Source organism: Oryctolagus cuniculus, chromosome 3 (assembly GCF_051225735.1).
Source record: "Oryctolagus cuniculus isolate XC-2025 breed Fujian yellow rabbit chromosome 3, ASM5122573v1, whole genome shotgun sequence".
Taxonomy (NCBI): domain Eukaryota; kingdom Metazoa; phylum Chordata; class Mammalia; order Lagomorpha; family Leporidae; genus Oryctolagus; species Oryctolagus cuniculus.
Window position 1 is genome coordinate 23,975,450 of NC_142869.1, and position 16,499 is coordinate 23,991,948.

The window sequence follows — 16,499 nt, forward strand, 5'->3', positions numbered from 1 at the left end:
TTGTGTCACTCAAAGCATTCATACTATGTAAAGTATAACCGCAACCTTTCAGCAGTACACAGCTCTGAACATGTTTGTCCTCAGTGTGTACTCTGCTTTCTTTCTTCTAGTTGGGTGTACGACCCAGCCAGGGAGGGGAAGCACCCCGAGAAGTGACTTCAGAATCAGGGAGCATCGTTGTATCTGGTTTGACGCCCGGTGTAGAATATGTTTACAGCATCCAAGTCCTGAGAGACGGAAAGGAAAGAGACGCTCCGATCGTAAACACAGTGGTGACACGTAAGAAGAGTTCTTTTCCTCTTTCTTTCCTTTTAGCGTTTCAGACTGCTCCACTTTTTTTCTTTAAAATAAAAGCTAGTAACAGTTTCACTTTTTATTTGTGATAATGGCTCAGGGAAATTTCCCATCCCTACCTAAAGTATTTGCTTTTTCTGAATTTGGAGTACCAGGTTCTATATTCCATGGCATCAGAAGTGTTCTTTCTATATAAAGAATGTTTATAGACTGCCAAGATAAAACTATTAAAAATACTAATTTTATTCATCTCACAAAATCATTAATCATGTAAAAATCTTCTGGGAAGTAGGAGAATTACTGTCTACCAAGTTTTTGTAGAATAAGTTTTGTTACTGATGAAGGAATGAAGAGAGGATGGAAGGGAAGGAAGGCAGAGCAAAGAAAGTAATATTCCATAGGCCCAGTGCCTTCTGTTAGCTTTAATTTGTAATTTAAAATTTTCCTTTGACAATAGCATTGTCTCCACCTACGAACTTGCACCTGGAAGCTAACCCTGACACTGGAGTGCTTACCGTCTCCTGGGAGAAGAGCACCACCCCAGGTAAGCCCACGATGAACTCAAGGCCAAGTGCACATAATCTTCTCTCAGATAAAGGTTTTACAAAGCTGTGTTCCTTTCAGACAAAGATAGGGTCCAGATTACAGATACTCAGCTCTCCATAAAAAGTACGGGAGTATTGGGTGTCCATCAAAGAGTGATAGGTAGGATGTGTTATGCATGTTTCCTTAAATTTCAGAAAAGACAACAATCGTGTAGTAGCATGTGGGGGCAAGGCAGACCTTTATGCAGTTAGAAGGAGTCATAAGGGCCAAAGAAAAGCATTTTAAAAGGTGCCTTTTGTTCAGTGAATTAAAAATTGCCAAGCAAATGACTGAAATCATACTGTGTAATTTACCTTTTGTGAATTATCATATATCCTAGGTTAATTATTCAAATAATTCCACTATGCTGCAGCACTGGCTCCTAACTTAAATTTTTTGACTCCTTCTCACACCCAATATCACATATTTGGAAATTACAACTTACATGTTTTTGATTTTGCTTTTCATTTACATTCAAAACTGACAAATTTGGTTAAGGAATCCCATGACTATTTTAAAAGTTTAAATCAAAGTTTTGTCTGAAATCCTTCTATCTAAACTCTACATGTTGAAAATCATTTATAAAATTCTAAAATGCATAAAAGATAGCCATCATGGTATTCAAGTAGCATTATGTATCATGGCAATGACAGAAAACTTGACATTCATTATCTTTTCCAAAACCACATGAAAGTCTCTTTCAGTTAGAAATATTAGCTAAAATGTAAATGTATTATTTAATATTGGGTATATTGAGGAATTTGCTTTTGAGATATAATACTCATTATTGAGAAAATTCTAAATTAAACAAAAACAGAAGATTCAACTAATTGATTGCATATTTACTACATTACTTCTTAATAAGAGATTTCTTTGGTTTAGTACTTAGCAATTTCAATTTTCCTTATTAAAATTCTTTTCAAATGTCTCTAAAAACAAATTCTTACACAGCTCTTAGTCTTTGTCTAATGTGTGCCATCACACAAAATAAAGCTAGCTCAGAGAACGTTTTTAATCTTCTATGAAGTTGGGTGATTTTGAATAACTTTTCATTATTTGTGGACACAGAGTTTAAGCCAGAGCTACGCTATTTCCAGTCGAGTTACTCTGGACTTGAAACTTGAAGTTGTCTACTTTCATGCTTGCTGGCAGCTAGATCATCAATATCCAGTCTTAATGGCCTCATCTGGCAAATGCAATGCTCTCAATATTTGTTTCTCACCCAGTTGGATTTCCTTCTATAAACCACTTTAGTGCTCACTCTGTCTTAAAGAGAAAATGTGCCATCATTTCCTTGCCCTGTAGTAAGTTTAACTGAATTATACTTTCTTGGTTTACATTTAATAAGGCCCTGCAGATCCCTAGTCATCACAATGTTTATTTGAATGTCTCTCTTCTCCCCTTCAACCCTTTTCCTGCCCAATTCCATTATTTTTTAGAATCAATATTACTATATATATTTTTCCGTTTTCCTTTCCTGATTGTCATCCTATAAATCCCATAGATTCAGATATTTTAAATTAAGAGAGCTCCCTTCAGGGAATGTGCTTAGATTGCAGACAATTCAGTACTAGCTAGGTGAGCAAAATGGAATATCCACCTGTCCCATAAATGATTTATTAAGGAAAAGCAGAACAAAGTGGAGGGAGTGTGGAGTTTGGAGATAGAAACACCTTTGGTGATCATTTCCCTTTCCAAGGTTTTCTTCTTTTTCTATCTTCAAAGTGGTCTTTTTTTGACACACAATGTTTATACATACTGATGGGTTACAGTATGATAATTTGATACATATACAAAACATCTAATGATCTGATACACATAGACAACATCTAGTAAGCAGCATTTTTATCTACTCCAATATTTATCACTGATATATTGGAAACTTTCAGACCCTTTGTTTCTTGTTATTTTGAAGCACCTCATAGATTATTGTCAATTATAGTTGCCCTTCTATGCTATAGAAGGTATGCTATAGGTACTAATTCACCCTATCTTACAGCATTTGGTACTTATTACCTAGCTCTTGCTCTCTCCTCTCCCCCTACTACCCTTCCTAGTTTCTCATGACCACTCTTCTCTCTCTTCTGTGAGATGAACTTTTTTTAGCTTCCACATAAGAGTGAGAACATGTGATATTTGTAATTCTTTGTCAGGCTGGTTTTGTTCAATATAACATCCAAGATTGTCTGTAGAGTGAGGATCTGAGCCCTGCCTTCCAAGGTTGTTGCAAGCAGTAAATGACAGTGGAGTCGCCAATAAATGCCAAGTCTCTTCCCCATTCCCTTTTGTGCTCCATCATTGGAATCTAATTTAATATGCTCTGGGTCACAAGTGCTCTGTGTAATAACTACCTCCTTTCTGTTCGTCCTCAGATATTACTGGTTACAGAATTACCACAACCCCTACCAATGGCCAGCAGGGGTATTCCTTGGAAGAAGTGGTTCATGCCGATCAGAATTCATGCATTTTTGAAAACCTGAGTCCTGGCCTGGAATATAATGTCAGTGTTTACACTGTCAAAGATGACAAGGAAAGTGTCCCTGTTTCTGACACCATCATTCCAGGTAATAGAAAAATAAACCGTAATCCTCATAGAGTGGCAGTTTTAGTAAGAATGGGGATTAGCATCCTATCTCCAAGGGCTGAATGTGTAAAATATATTTGGGATTGAATTCCAACTTCCCAACCACACTCTTCAAAACCATGAAGTCAAAGCAACTATTTGAACAAATGCTTGCTGTTAACGCTGCTTCACTATCTGTGCTTCACGGGGATGCTGTTTGTTGCGATGGGTATGTAATGGCGTGGCAGCCACGGCCTTAACTCTGTACTGTCTGCCCACATGGAAAAATTACTAAAACAATGTCATGTGTCTGTACTCAGTGCTGACAGGCTAAAAGTAATGTGGTAAATGCATCCCATCAGTACCTCTGTGCCTGATTTTACAGTCCATACCAATTTCCAACAGCAATCTTTACAATAATTTTTGTCTCCATATGTGAGCACTGAAACAGAATTTGGCTGACATGTCCAATTCTTCATCTTACAGCTTCAAATCCTTCTTTTATAAAATTCAGTAAAAAAAAAAAGTCAAGACCTCATCTTCAAGGTGTTATTTCTTGTGTGGATTATGACAGAGTAAAAAGCATTAAATGGATGTATTTCCTTTGCACTACTTGGTAGAATGTTTTTAGTAATACCAATGAAATAGCTTTGACTATATGTTAAAATATTGGCAATGGCCTTGGACTCAGGCCTATTTGTCATTGTTTGACAGGCCTGTTTGCTTTTGTATGGCACATTTCACCCCCATGCATTCATAATGCATTAGCATTATGGCCACGGTACTCTCATGTGTTTGTATGGGGGGGAAAATTCATTAGCCTGTTTAAAAAAAAAAAAAAACCTTCATGCAAGCTTTTATTTTTCTACTGCAACACTTTCAGATTTTCAAAAATGCTGATACTGCAGATATTTTATCTGGGTTCTAGGAATGATTTTGATGTCTTCCTCGACAGATCTATGATTGTTAGGAACCTGAGAAGCTGAAACTGTAATGTTCAGGTAGATTTTCAAAATGCAAGAGGATCCCGAAAAGAATATTGTAACCTGTATTTTTCTCCCTTGGGAAGCAAATGATTCATGATGCTTAGGAAGCCTTTCAGATAATTTGAAACAGATTGCATGTTACCATCATTGCTTTACCATTCTATCAATTTTTACCACCAGTAACCTGACATACACTGCTTTATTTTTTCCTTTTTTTTGCCTCTATTTTCTTGTGCCCCCCCCCTTTGCTTTCTAACTCAATAGAAGTGCCCCAACTCACTGACCTAAGCTTTGTTGATATAACCGATTCAAGCATCGGCCTGAGGTGGACCCCGCTAAACTCTTCCACCATTATTGGGTACCGTATCACAGTAGTTGCTGCAGGAGAAGGGATCCCTATTTTTGAAGATTTTGTGGACTCCTCGGTAGGATACTACACAGTTACAGGGCTGGAGCCGGGCATTGACTATGACATCAGCGTTATCACTCTCATTAATGGCGGAGAGAGTGCCCCTACTACACTGACACAACAAACGGGTGAATTTTGAAAACTTCTGTGTTTGAAACATGGATGGTGTTGCATGCTGCCGCTAGTCACTCTGGTTAAATATGGATGTTTCAAGGGAGAGCCCAGCAATTGGCCAAACATTAAACCTGGGTTGATTGAGGGATGAGGAATCCGATGCATATGCAAAACTAATTAGATAAAACGTGTGCAACTAGTTTAAAGTGTACTTTCAGTTGAACCACAAATATATATGTCTAAAGTTAGAAGAAGTCAGATATTTGATCTATTAAATATCAAAGGTTAATTAAATGTGCAGATCTTTTAATATCTAAAGTGCATACCAAATTATATAATGAGCACCAGCCAATACCAAGGAGTATACTTCCAAAATGTATCAGAATGCTCTTCCTCCTCTACTTGATTAACTCTACCATGATCTTTCTTTGAATCATCAAAGAGTGGAAGGAGGTTGTTTTTGGGTAGAAGGGAAACATTGCAGAAGTTTAGCTCTTATTGCTATGTCAAGGTAAAGAAACACCTCTTTAACCATAGTCTGGGGACAAGCATGCAACATTTTATAGGTTCTCTGCTCTGCATGGTAAGAAACATGCTGAGAACCAATTTGCATGAACCCTTTTCACTTGTAAGTAGAATTCACTGAATGGAATTGTAGCTCTGCCAGTAGCTTGTAGACATCTCAGGTTGGGTGAAATTTAGGACCCTCTTATCTTTTTGTCTGTGTGCATGTGTTTCTTTGGAAAGTACTGCTATGTTTCTTTTTGCTGTGTGGCAACTTAAGCCTTTTCAGCCTGGGATAAAATAACCTTCAGTGTTGTCATTAATGTACATGAAATCAATGTATTTGGAAGTAGATTAAAATATATTCTTTAAAATATATTGATGATGGCGGAAGGGTTAAAGGGACCTAACAGTACTATGTGTAATGTTTTATTTTTAACAGTAGTACACTATGATTTAGATTTGATTTAGATTAGACTATTTGCATGATTATGACTGTTTCCTTTATGCATGAAATACTACTTTTGCCTTTCCAGCTTTTTGTTAGTTTACATTAACTCAATCTTCCTTCCTATTTGAAACCAGCTGTCCCTTCTCCCACTGACCTGCGATTCACCAATATTGGTCCAGACACTATGCGTGTCACCTGGGCCCCACCTCCATCTATTGAACTGACCAATTTCTTGGTGCGCTACTCACCTGTGAAAAATGAGGAAGATGTTGCAGAGTTGTCAATTTCTCCTTCGGACAATGCAGTGGTCTTAACAAGTAAGCAAACAGATGCTTCTGTGCAATACATACTAACCTAGAACACAAGGCACGAATTTTGAGTTCTCATGTAGGAGCAAGAGCAAGGGAGCAAAGGAGTAAGAGCAAGGGAGTAAAGCAGAGCTCTGGGCTAAACTCCACATTCAATGTGCAGCTCTGTAAACTTTGAAAGATGTAATGTTCATTGCTATCTTAATATACCTTTGATATCTACAACATTTAAAAAATCATAGTGGAAAAACTCCAGCAGTTTCCAAGACTACAAATTCTGCTTCCACCTATGGGCATATAAAATAAGTGAATGTAAGAGAAATTATGTAACTAATTCTAACTGTTAGAGAAAAAATGAAGATTAAAAAATAGTATCACCATATCTGTTTTATTACAACTTTTCAAAAATGTCAGCAGGTAATCTTTTTAATATTTGAAAATTTTAGAAAGAATAATTGCTTGGGACATACAGGATGTTGTTTTGAATTAAGAGTCAGAAGTTTAATTTGTACTTCAGCAACCATCTGTTAGCAGGATTTCTCAGAAGATTGAGTACTTAGAAAACAATTGACATTAAACAACAATTTCTGGAAACTGTATATCATTACTATATTGGAATAGACATTTTTGTTAAAGAAATTAAGAGTAGACTGCAATGAAGTACTGTGTTTCATGTAAACATTGTTTTCTAATTATTATTTTTAATATATTAGTAACATACAGAAAAAGAAAAAAGATTTCACCTAAAGGGAAACTAGCTTTCACTTAGGTACATTACCAAAAGATGGTCTGACAGTATCATCCAACTTTCAAACATTTTAGGGAATGAAACACAAAGAAATGCAGTTCAGCCTGGCCATGATCTTGGGTTCTCATTTCATGGCTAAGGGCAAGAGCATTCCTAAATCTGCTTGTCCACATGCATGGGCTGTTGTTTCTATTCCAGAGCCTGTGGACATCAGTCATTACAGCCTCAGTCAACATATGAACCCTTGTATCTCTGCCCGACTTAGCGACAGACCTGTTACGTGCTACCCACGTGTTCTAAGACCATGTTGATATCCTAATGCTATAAATGACCTTGGTAGCCATATTCCCCCTAGAGAAGTCATTATTATCCTGTTTTAAAGATGAAGCAACTGAAGTTGCCAATGGTTAAGGAATTTGTCCCAAGCCGAGCAGGAAGGAAGAATCAGAGTCCAAGCATACAGCCCCCTAATCCTGTGGTTTTCCAAACCTAACAGGAGTCTCTGCAGAAAGACTGAAGGGCAGGTGATGTGCAGTGCAAGGGAATGGGAGTCTAGTGAGTAGGGGTTCAAAGGTCAGAAACCTAATTCTGCACCTTTTGGGGAGAGGAGGATAATCAGGGATATCTATCTAACCTTTTAAAAATATTCTCCTATCACCTTAATATAGTAATACGTTTTGCTCTCCCTATGGAGTGTGGCTCTTTTCCAATAAAGACTAATTGCCAAGACCTGCTCTGGGTCAATACCAGTATTGTTTTGGTCAAATAAATTAAAGAAGATAACCTCTTTGTGCCTTCATTTTCCGATTTATAATACAGGGATAATTGTAGTAAACAAGACTTTGGCAAGTAAAGAAAATGTTCATTATCTTGAATGCAGTGATGATTTCACAGGTTACACTTAATGTCGAAGCCTGCAAACTCTACACTTTCTAGATCTGAAGCATATCATAAGTTAATAAAGCCACTTAAAAAAGTAGCCATCCACTTCACAGGTGATTATGATGAGTAAATGATAATCTTTAGAACCACAATAGTTGCTAGCAAAAGCCCTCAAGAAGATAAAAGAAATTCCACCATGTTGCAGCAACTCCATCTGACTGCAAATTCGGGCGAGTTGCACTCATAGAGGTGGAACTGAGGGCAGGACTTGGAGAGGCTACAGGGCAAGGTGATTCTTCCTTGTCACCTAATCACAGGCTGCCCCCAGGTAGCCTTAAGTGTAAGTGGGCTATAGGACAGGATGCTTGGATAATTTGGCAGTTGAAATAGCCCCAGGAGTGCTTTGGTTTTTCATGCTTTCAAGTACAGGTTTAAAATAAGTCCCACTTGCCTCTTCAGATCTCCTTCCTGGGACAGAATATTTAGTAAGTGTCTCCAGTGTCTATGAACAACATGAAAGCACGCCTGTCAGGGGAAGACAGAAGACAGGTGAGTCATGTTGGGGATATGCTGATCAAGTCACTCTCACTTACCAGTTTAACAAGAGGAAACGCTGCTTCTAAAACCACATCTCCATCTTTGGGGGTGGTGGTGGTGCGTATTGCCTTGTCATCACTTTCTCATCCCTGGCCTTGAAGTTAAAGGGTATTATTCTATTCAACAATTAGTAATTTATAATTAGTAAGGAGTCATTCTGTCACTCAGATCCTACTCTTTACTTCCAGAGAGAGCTGAGATTCATGTATTCTTTTTTAAAAAATCTGACAAAAATATAATTTCCGTTACTAAGAGTTATGATTAGACAGCTGCATCTAAGGCTAACGCAACACTGTTATTGCCATCTAAGTATTTCCCACTTTACTAAGCCAGCAGGTTTATATCTACTTTTTACCTAATGAAATATTAATTTACTACAAGAAAGAAGTTAAATTAAGGGCAGGTGCTGTGGCACAGCAGGTTAAGCCACCGCCTGTGACACAGGCATCCCAAATATGTGCCTGTGTCCTGTGTTCAAGTCCTGACTGCTCCACTTCTGATCCAGCTCTCTGCTAATGTGCCTGTAAAAGCAGCAGAAGATGGCCCAAATTCTTGGGCTCTTGCACTCACTTGGGAGATCTGGAAGAAGCTCCTGTGTCCTGGCTGTGGCCTGGCTCAGCCCTGCTGTTGTGGCCATTTGGGGAGTGAACCAGTGGATGGGAGATCTCTCTTTTTCTCTCACCCTCCCTCTCTCTCTTTCTCTCTTCTAACTCTGCCTTTAAAATAAATTTTTAAAATATTAAATCAAATTCCATAAATATTATGCCCTTTATTAAAATAGTGCTGATTTTATTTTTTTCTTTAAAAATCCAGATTTTGATATATTCTTTAATTATTTATAGTCTATTTATTTCCAAAAAGGAGTGATGATATGTCAATATGGACTTAATATGCATTGGGACAGGATTAGTGAATATGGTAACTGGAACAGAATTTTGCTAGATGTTCCAGAGAAGTTACATATTTCAAAATGATATATGCTCCAAATTATTGTTGATTTTTTAAAAAATGTGCTACATTTTCAATTCATGAGGAATGCCCTGCACTGTAATTTTTCCTAGAGAATGTCTTTAGTTTTCAAAGGTTTTTATTTTTTATATCATTGCCACTCTGGTGATTTGTCAATTCCTTCCTGAGCACAGAAAGCTTCTTTGAGAGCCAGCACTTAACTTGGCCAAATGCAGATCTCGTGTTACTTTGAGACTACACTGAGGATAAAAACAGAACACTTGAACACTGAATCACTTAAAAATGTCAATTCCCACAGTATCTTAAACACCAGTCTTCAAATGTGATGCAGAAACCTACCGTACCAACACATGTGGATCACAGAGATTCCCTAGAAAAAGGAAAAATTAAATGCTTGCACTGGCTGTGTTGAACTGAATCAGTTTATGATCTTAAAAATCATATGTGACTTATACATCCTAACCTGAGGTTCATGGTAAATCATGGCACTGATGAGAAAGGACCCAGACATTGGAATATGTTACTTTCCCCACACCTTCTTCACCTCCTAAGTTGGTGGTGTCTTACTTTTTTTTTCACTCCTCTTCCTACCCTGGTTGGGAAAAACAGGTCTCGATGCTCCAACTGGCATTGACTTCTCTGATGTCACTCCCAACTCTTTCACCGTTTATTGGACTCCTCCTCGAGCCCCTATCACTGGCTTCTGGATTCGCCATCATCCTGAGCATGGTGTTGGAAGACCTCGGGAAGATCGAGTGCCCCCTTCTCGGAATTCCATCACCCTCACCAACCTCAATCCAGGCACTGAGTATGTGGTCAGCATCGTTGCTCTTAATGGCAGAGAGCAAAGTCCTCCCTTGATTGGCCAACAGTCAACAGGTAACTTCTTTGGTGGTCTGCAAGGAAACTCAAAAGACTTTCCTATGTAGATAGGATAATCTGACGTAGCTTTATGTTATTGGAGTGATCATCTCTTTAAAGAATAGATCAAAGTTATGAGACATTAAGAGAGAAAAGAGGGAATGTGTGGAAGGAAATCTTTTGTAGAATATATGAAAGAAAATCACTTTATCACAAGAAATTTCTCATCTGATTTAGATATTTATGCATTTATGGCAAGTAAGATGTATTCAGAATTATAGAAAACTTAACAGTATTTCAGAGTCCCCTTAAAATTATAATTTTAGTGTGTCATTGTTTTTAGGAGCTAGACACTGAATTAGTTAGGAGGGAAGTGTCATTGTGATGGCTATAAACTAGTCTCAAATGGTTAAGCAAGAGAGAGAAGGAGCAAGCGAATGTGGCAAATGCCAGCAATTAGCAAATACCTAAGATGATGATATATGGGTGTAGTATTTTTGTAACTTTTCTGTAGCTTAAAATATTTGTCAAAATGAAAAAAAAAAAAAACTAAGGGAAAAATTATTTGGTGAATTTCAAATAATCATTATTTCACAATTTGAGTGAGATCCTTAACTTCTTACCTTGAGTTGTTCATAATTTTTAATTCTGCTGAGTTTGTTTAATATTTACCTTATTGCATGAAGGAATCATAAAGACAATCATCTTGAAAAAGAATGGTGAATCGTGGCATTGTTTGAAAATTGTGGATGTAAAATGTTTCTCATGTTTTTTCTAGTTTCTGATGTTCCAAGAGATCTGGAAGTTATTGCCTCAACTCCCACCAGCCTGTTGATCAGCTGGGAAGCTCCAGCTGTCACAGTGAGATATTACAGGATCACCTATGGAGAAACAGGTACGCCAGTAAAATGCTGTTTCACACCCTGATCAAATCAGCTTCTGTTGTGGGTGACCTGCAGGCACAGCAGTGGACATGCAGTTAAAGGATCTTTGCAAGCCTTTTCAATGGAGTCTTGTCTTTTCCAAGGACAACTTGAAGATGTGCATGATACAAATGGTTGTGAAATAAACATAGATTATTTATAGAATACAACTAGACAGGGTACAGCAGAGTCAAGGAAAAAAGTACTGTGAATTCACAGATATCATTTGTGAAATAAGTGATTTTCATTTTTTCTTCTTTTTACTTTTCTATATTTTTCCAATTTTTATTTAACATGAATATATTCCAGCACAGTTTTTGAAAAGGATACAGTACACATAGTCCTGAGGTGGGGCTTATATTATTCCCCCTTTTAATGCCAATCTACAATGCAGTGACATTTTACACCTGGAATATTAAGATAGCATTACTGCAGTTTTCTCTCAATTTTTATACCTTTATCAAGGCTTACTGCATGCAAGTTTTTGTTTAGGCCCTACAGCGTCCTTCAAAATAGAATGAGCAATTTGAGGGATTATTTATATGTTGCTTGCAATATGTTAGTTTGGTTAACACCCGGGTAAATCTAAACTTCTCACACTCTGAACTAAACCTTTTCTCCACAGGAGGAAATAGCCCTGTCCAGGAATTCACAGTGCCCGGGAGCAAGTCTACAGCTACCATCAGTGGCCTTAAACCTGGAGCAGACTATACCATCACTGTATACGCTGTCACTGGCCGAGGGGACAGCCCAGCCAGCAGCAAGCCAATTTCCATTGATTACCACACAGGTACAGACTCCATCTCTGGGGGTAACACTAGTTTTTTTACCAGATAGTTTTTTATAGTGTTCTCTCTAAATAATTTTTTCATTGTTTTCTTTTTAATAAGAGAACAACCTGCAGCTATTGCTTGTGGATAACAAAATTTCAAGCCAGATATATAAGAAAGCACCTAAAAGGCAGGGATTTTTGACTGTTTTGTTAATTGATATATTCCTATAACAGAGATAGGTTTATGGAGTAGTCAGTAAATATTTGTTGAAAAATGAATGATGTGTTGATAAAGTAGAAGACAAACACCTTCTTGGAGTGTAGTTCTTCCTGATGGAAACAGTCATCTTGAAAACAGTTGTAAAGGTGAATGGATGCATGTTTCTATCTTACACGCAAAAAAGCTATCTCAGTGAGATTAATAGGACTAAGTGGTCATGTGATTATGTGCCAGAAATTGAGAAAAAGTAAATGTCCTGGTTTATCCCTAAAGACTTGGGTTTCACTAGTTTCTCCTTGCTTTTATTTGCAGAAATTGACAAACCATCCCAGATGCAAGTGACTGATGTTCAGGATAATAGCATTAGTGTAAGGTGGCTGCCTTCTAGTTCCCCTGTTACTGGTTACAGAGTGACTACCACTCCCAAAAATGGCGCAGGACCAACGAAAACTAAAACTGCAGGCCCAGGTAAGAATACCAGCAACTCACAACCAGCAGGATAGACATAACAGGCCAAAAAGATATTCTTGTTAATATAAATAGTCACCAGGACCGGCACTGTGGTGCAGCAGTTAAGCTACTGCTTGGGATGTCTACATCCCATATCTGAGGCTTAGCTTTCTGGTCCACCTTCATTAATGCACTCTCTGGGAGGCAGCAGATGATGGCTCAAGTACCCAGGTCCCTGCCATCCATGTAGGAAACCCAAATAAAGTTACAGATACTTGGTTTCTCTGCTGTCCAGTTACAGCTGTCCTGGGCATTTGAGTAGTGAACTAACACACTCTCTCTCTCTCCCTCCCTCTCTCTCTCTTTCTCTCTCTCTCTCTCTGTCTCTCTCCCCTATCTCTCAAATAAATATAAGTAAACAAAACTTTTAAAATAAATAAATGGCCACCCTGCCATGAGTATCATTTGTTTAGTGTCATGTGGCATAGTTTCCCTATTCATGTATTCAAGGCTCAAGACTGTGAACAACTCAGTTCACAATAGATATTTGAGGATAAGTGCATTTCTGTTTTTACATGCATGGTTTTGTCCAGTGGTATAGATATATTAAATTTTTAGATCCTCTTTCAGAGTTTTGTTTTTTGTGCACAAAGATAAAAAAGGGGGATGGTGGCCTAACTGACATTTTCAGATTCTTTTAACTCTGACATTTTTGTTTTCATATAAAATACTTGTTCAATTCACATCTTAAGGCAATCTCTATTAAAATCTAGTTCATTTTTATTGTTTCCAAGAGCAGCATCACATTACATTTTAGAGTTTATCCTCATGTGAGACTTTATTCCAATATGATCATTTGTAGTAGCAATAAACAGGTTTATCCAAGAAGAAATTAATGTCACTTTTCCTCCATATTTTCATGGTCATTCTACAAGTGAAAATTCCTGGGCATCTGGGTGACTTTATAGTGGATCACATAGATTCTGTATTTGCTCTTCATTCTCTGTGCAGATCAAACAGAAATGACCATTGAAGGCTTGCAACCCACAGTGGAATACGTGGTCAGTGTCTATGCCCAAAACCGGAACGGAGAGAGCCAGCCTCTGGTTCAGACTGCAGTAACCAGTACGTAACCAACACTTGGTTTCCATTTTTAAAGTCAAATTTTGTTCCTGGGTTTCTGAGTGCCCTGTGTGTGTCATGCAGTTATATCTGGGGACAGCCATCTTGTCAGTTATTTTACAGCTTGAGCTGAACCCTTAGTGAATATGCTTTCTTCTCAGTGCCAAGCAATTAAACTTAAAGGGAAAGAAGTTGTGAAACCACTGTAGTTAGTTGCTGTGCTTTGAATTTCTTTTGCTCAAATGGCCTCAGCACAATCTTATTTGCTTATAGCAAATCTACAAAATATTTTGCTAGGACCTTCTTTTCTACAGCTGGATGGTATAGTTGATTGAAGTGTGCCTCGTGAACGTATGATGTCTGAAGCATTTAGAGGACTGGCTAGACCAGTGTTTAAGACAGATGTTTCATAAACAGAGGAAAAGAAGAGTTTAAAAAAGATTATAGCAAACTGAACCTAACATTGAAAATCAACTTTACCACTTCCAAGGTATAGAAAATCCAGGTCTGTGAGACTAACATCACAATGCAAAAAACAAATCTTGGTATAATGTCTGAAAATTAATATAAATAAATCCCACTTGTGGGGGCACTTTTCTGGGTGTTACGTACACCTGTGTTTTAGTAAGTGATTCAACATTAAATATTTCTAAACCAAAGATATCTAAGCAAGTGTCAAGTAACTTTGCATTTAATAGTGGGTTGATTGAAATTTAATTCATCAAAGAAAATTATATCTGCCAAACTGCTTTGCATGTTATAAAAATGCTTATTTCACAACTTGCTTTTCACATAACCTCTTACCATTAATTTGCCTAACAGACATTGATCGCCCTAAAGGACTGGCATTCACTGATGTGGATGTCGATTCCATCAAAATTGCTTGGGAAAGCCCACAGGGGCAAGTTTCCAGGTACAGGGTGACCTACTCGAGCCCTGAGGATGGAATCCATGAGCTATTCCCTGCACCTGATGGTGAAGAGGACACTGCAGAGCTGCAAGGCCTCAGGCCGGGTTCTGAGTACACAGTCAGTGTGGTTGCCTTGCACGATGATATGGAGAGCCAGCCCCTGATTGGAACCCAGTCCACAGGTATATCGTTAATTGCACCACCTGGTGCTCATGGGAGCAGTGACTTAATGTCCTGCTGAATGAATAATACTCTTTCAGGCTATTGATTCCCATGTAAGGGGGTAAAAAACAACAACAAATTCTGTATTAGGAGAAACTCTCTTTAAAGAGGAATGGTAATGAACAATAAAATTTAGATGCTAGTTAAGTAAATAAATCTGATAAAAGGAGATTTTGGAGTATCTTGGCTTATAAACAAGGCCATAAAATAAGACATTTGAAGATGATAGCAAAATTATGGATTATTTCATAAGCTATGACTCCCTGTGATAAACCTCTTTGTGTATAAAGGAAAGAAATTTGGCATCCTAGGGCCTACTCTAAAAAAAAAAAGAACCCAAATGCATTTCATAGCAGCATGATTCTTAGAAAACATGGGTAAGACCTGTCTTCCCTGGTTAGATAGCATGTGCCAGTGTGTAATTTGCTTTAAGGATTGTGATTCAGATACATAGGAAATAGTCATTAGGGCAAACATTTTCCACAATTCTTTATCCTCTTGTGCTTTATTTCTGAAGCAGAACAGAATGCTAAAGATGTGTCCTAGTGACAACATATACCCTAGAGGTGACAATCTATATTATTGCTCTTTGCTTCTCTTTTCTGCTTCTGTTGTGAGCCAATTTTCTTCTTATGCTGCACCACAAAGAATACTTCAAATTTAGCAGTGGTATCTGCCATGGGATCCAAATAAAGAGACAATAAAAATACAATTCTATCTTTTTTGGATGAAATACTCTGTGAAATAGTTTTTCCCATACCAAGATAATTTATATATAAAAAGGGGCATTGCTCATCACCTCATATGAATGGAAAATCAATCCTAATGGCCAATAAGCCAATTCAGCTTCTCTAGTTTGTAAGGGAAGACAAAAAATAACTTCTAAGACCTAAAGTTTCTTGGAGTTCTGGGGTTTTCCCAAGCATTTCCAGTGATTTTTGAGAATTGGCAAATATAAAACCTATTTTCAACAATTTCCTTTCTCATCCTGAATCTCTACTTGCCCCAAAACTCACCTAACCAAAAAAGAACAATCCATTCTACTTGTTGGAATTCACTTTTTACCCCTTTTCCCATTTCCTGTAAGATAACCTCTAACCAATGACCATCCTGACAGCCATTCCTGCACCAACCAACCTGAAGTTCACTCAGGTTACACCCACAAGTCTGAGTGCCCAGTGGACACCACCCAATGTCCAGCTGACTGGATATCGAGTGCGGGTGACCCCCAAGGAGAAGACCGGACCAATGAAAGAAATCAACCTTGCTCCTGACAGCTCGTCTGTTGTTGTGTCAGGACTCATGGTAAGAAGTGACCTTCTTTCATTGATATAATAAAGTAGATCATCTCTTACATAGTTGATAGGGTGGGAAATATGATGTCATAATCTCTTTGTGTGTTTTTCTTCTGCCATCAAATAATTTTATTGTAACTTTTTTTTGAGAAGTCCTTTATGTGGACCTAAACTCTTTTAGATGACTTGCAGGACAGAATATTATAAATAGCATTGCATTTTGTGCAGCTCTTTTATACGTATTCTGCATATTTTCAAAGATAGTCTGGGGTGGGGTGGAATTTATATATCCATTGGTTGAATATGTTAGACCA

The 16,499-nt window shown here is 37.8% G+C and overlaps 1 protein-coding gene across 23 annotated transcripts in view; it reads left to right on the forward strand.

Annotated features, from left to right (window-relative positions):
- FN1 (fibronectin 1) overlaps window positions 1–16,499 on the forward strand; it is a 68,217-nt gene that overhangs the window by 32,969 nt on the left and 18,749 nt on the right. For 6 of the 23 annotated variants that reach the window (XM_051848221.3, XM_051848224.3, XM_051848228.3 and 3 more), the window contains exons 22-33: window positions 111–279; window positions 752–838; window positions 3,252–3,443; window positions 4,693–4,965; window positions 6,041–6,223; window positions 8,304–8,393; window positions 10,020–10,289; window positions 11,050–11,166; window positions 11,820–11,984; window positions 12,499–12,654; window positions 13,648–13,761; window positions 16,008–16,195. In XM_051848221.3, coding sequence (XP_051704181.3) covers window positions 111–279; window positions 752–838; window positions 3,252–3,443; window positions 4,693–4,965; window positions 6,041–6,223; window positions 8,304–8,393; window positions 10,020–10,289; window positions 11,050–11,166; window positions 11,820–11,984; window positions 12,499–12,654; window positions 13,648–13,761; window positions 16,008–16,195 — 2,004 coding nt within the window. Of the gene's footprint in view, window positions 1–110; window positions 280–751; window positions 839–3,251; window positions 3,444–4,692; window positions 4,966–6,040; window positions 6,224–8,303; window positions 8,394–10,019; window positions 10,290–11,049; window positions 11,167–11,819; window positions 11,985–12,498; window positions 12,655–13,647; window positions 13,762–14,580; window positions 14,851–16,007; window positions 16,196–16,499 lie in introns of all 23 variants that reach the window. The other 17 variants (XM_051848223.3, XM_051848225.3, XM_051848230.3 and 14 more) reach the window with 3 other exon arrangements.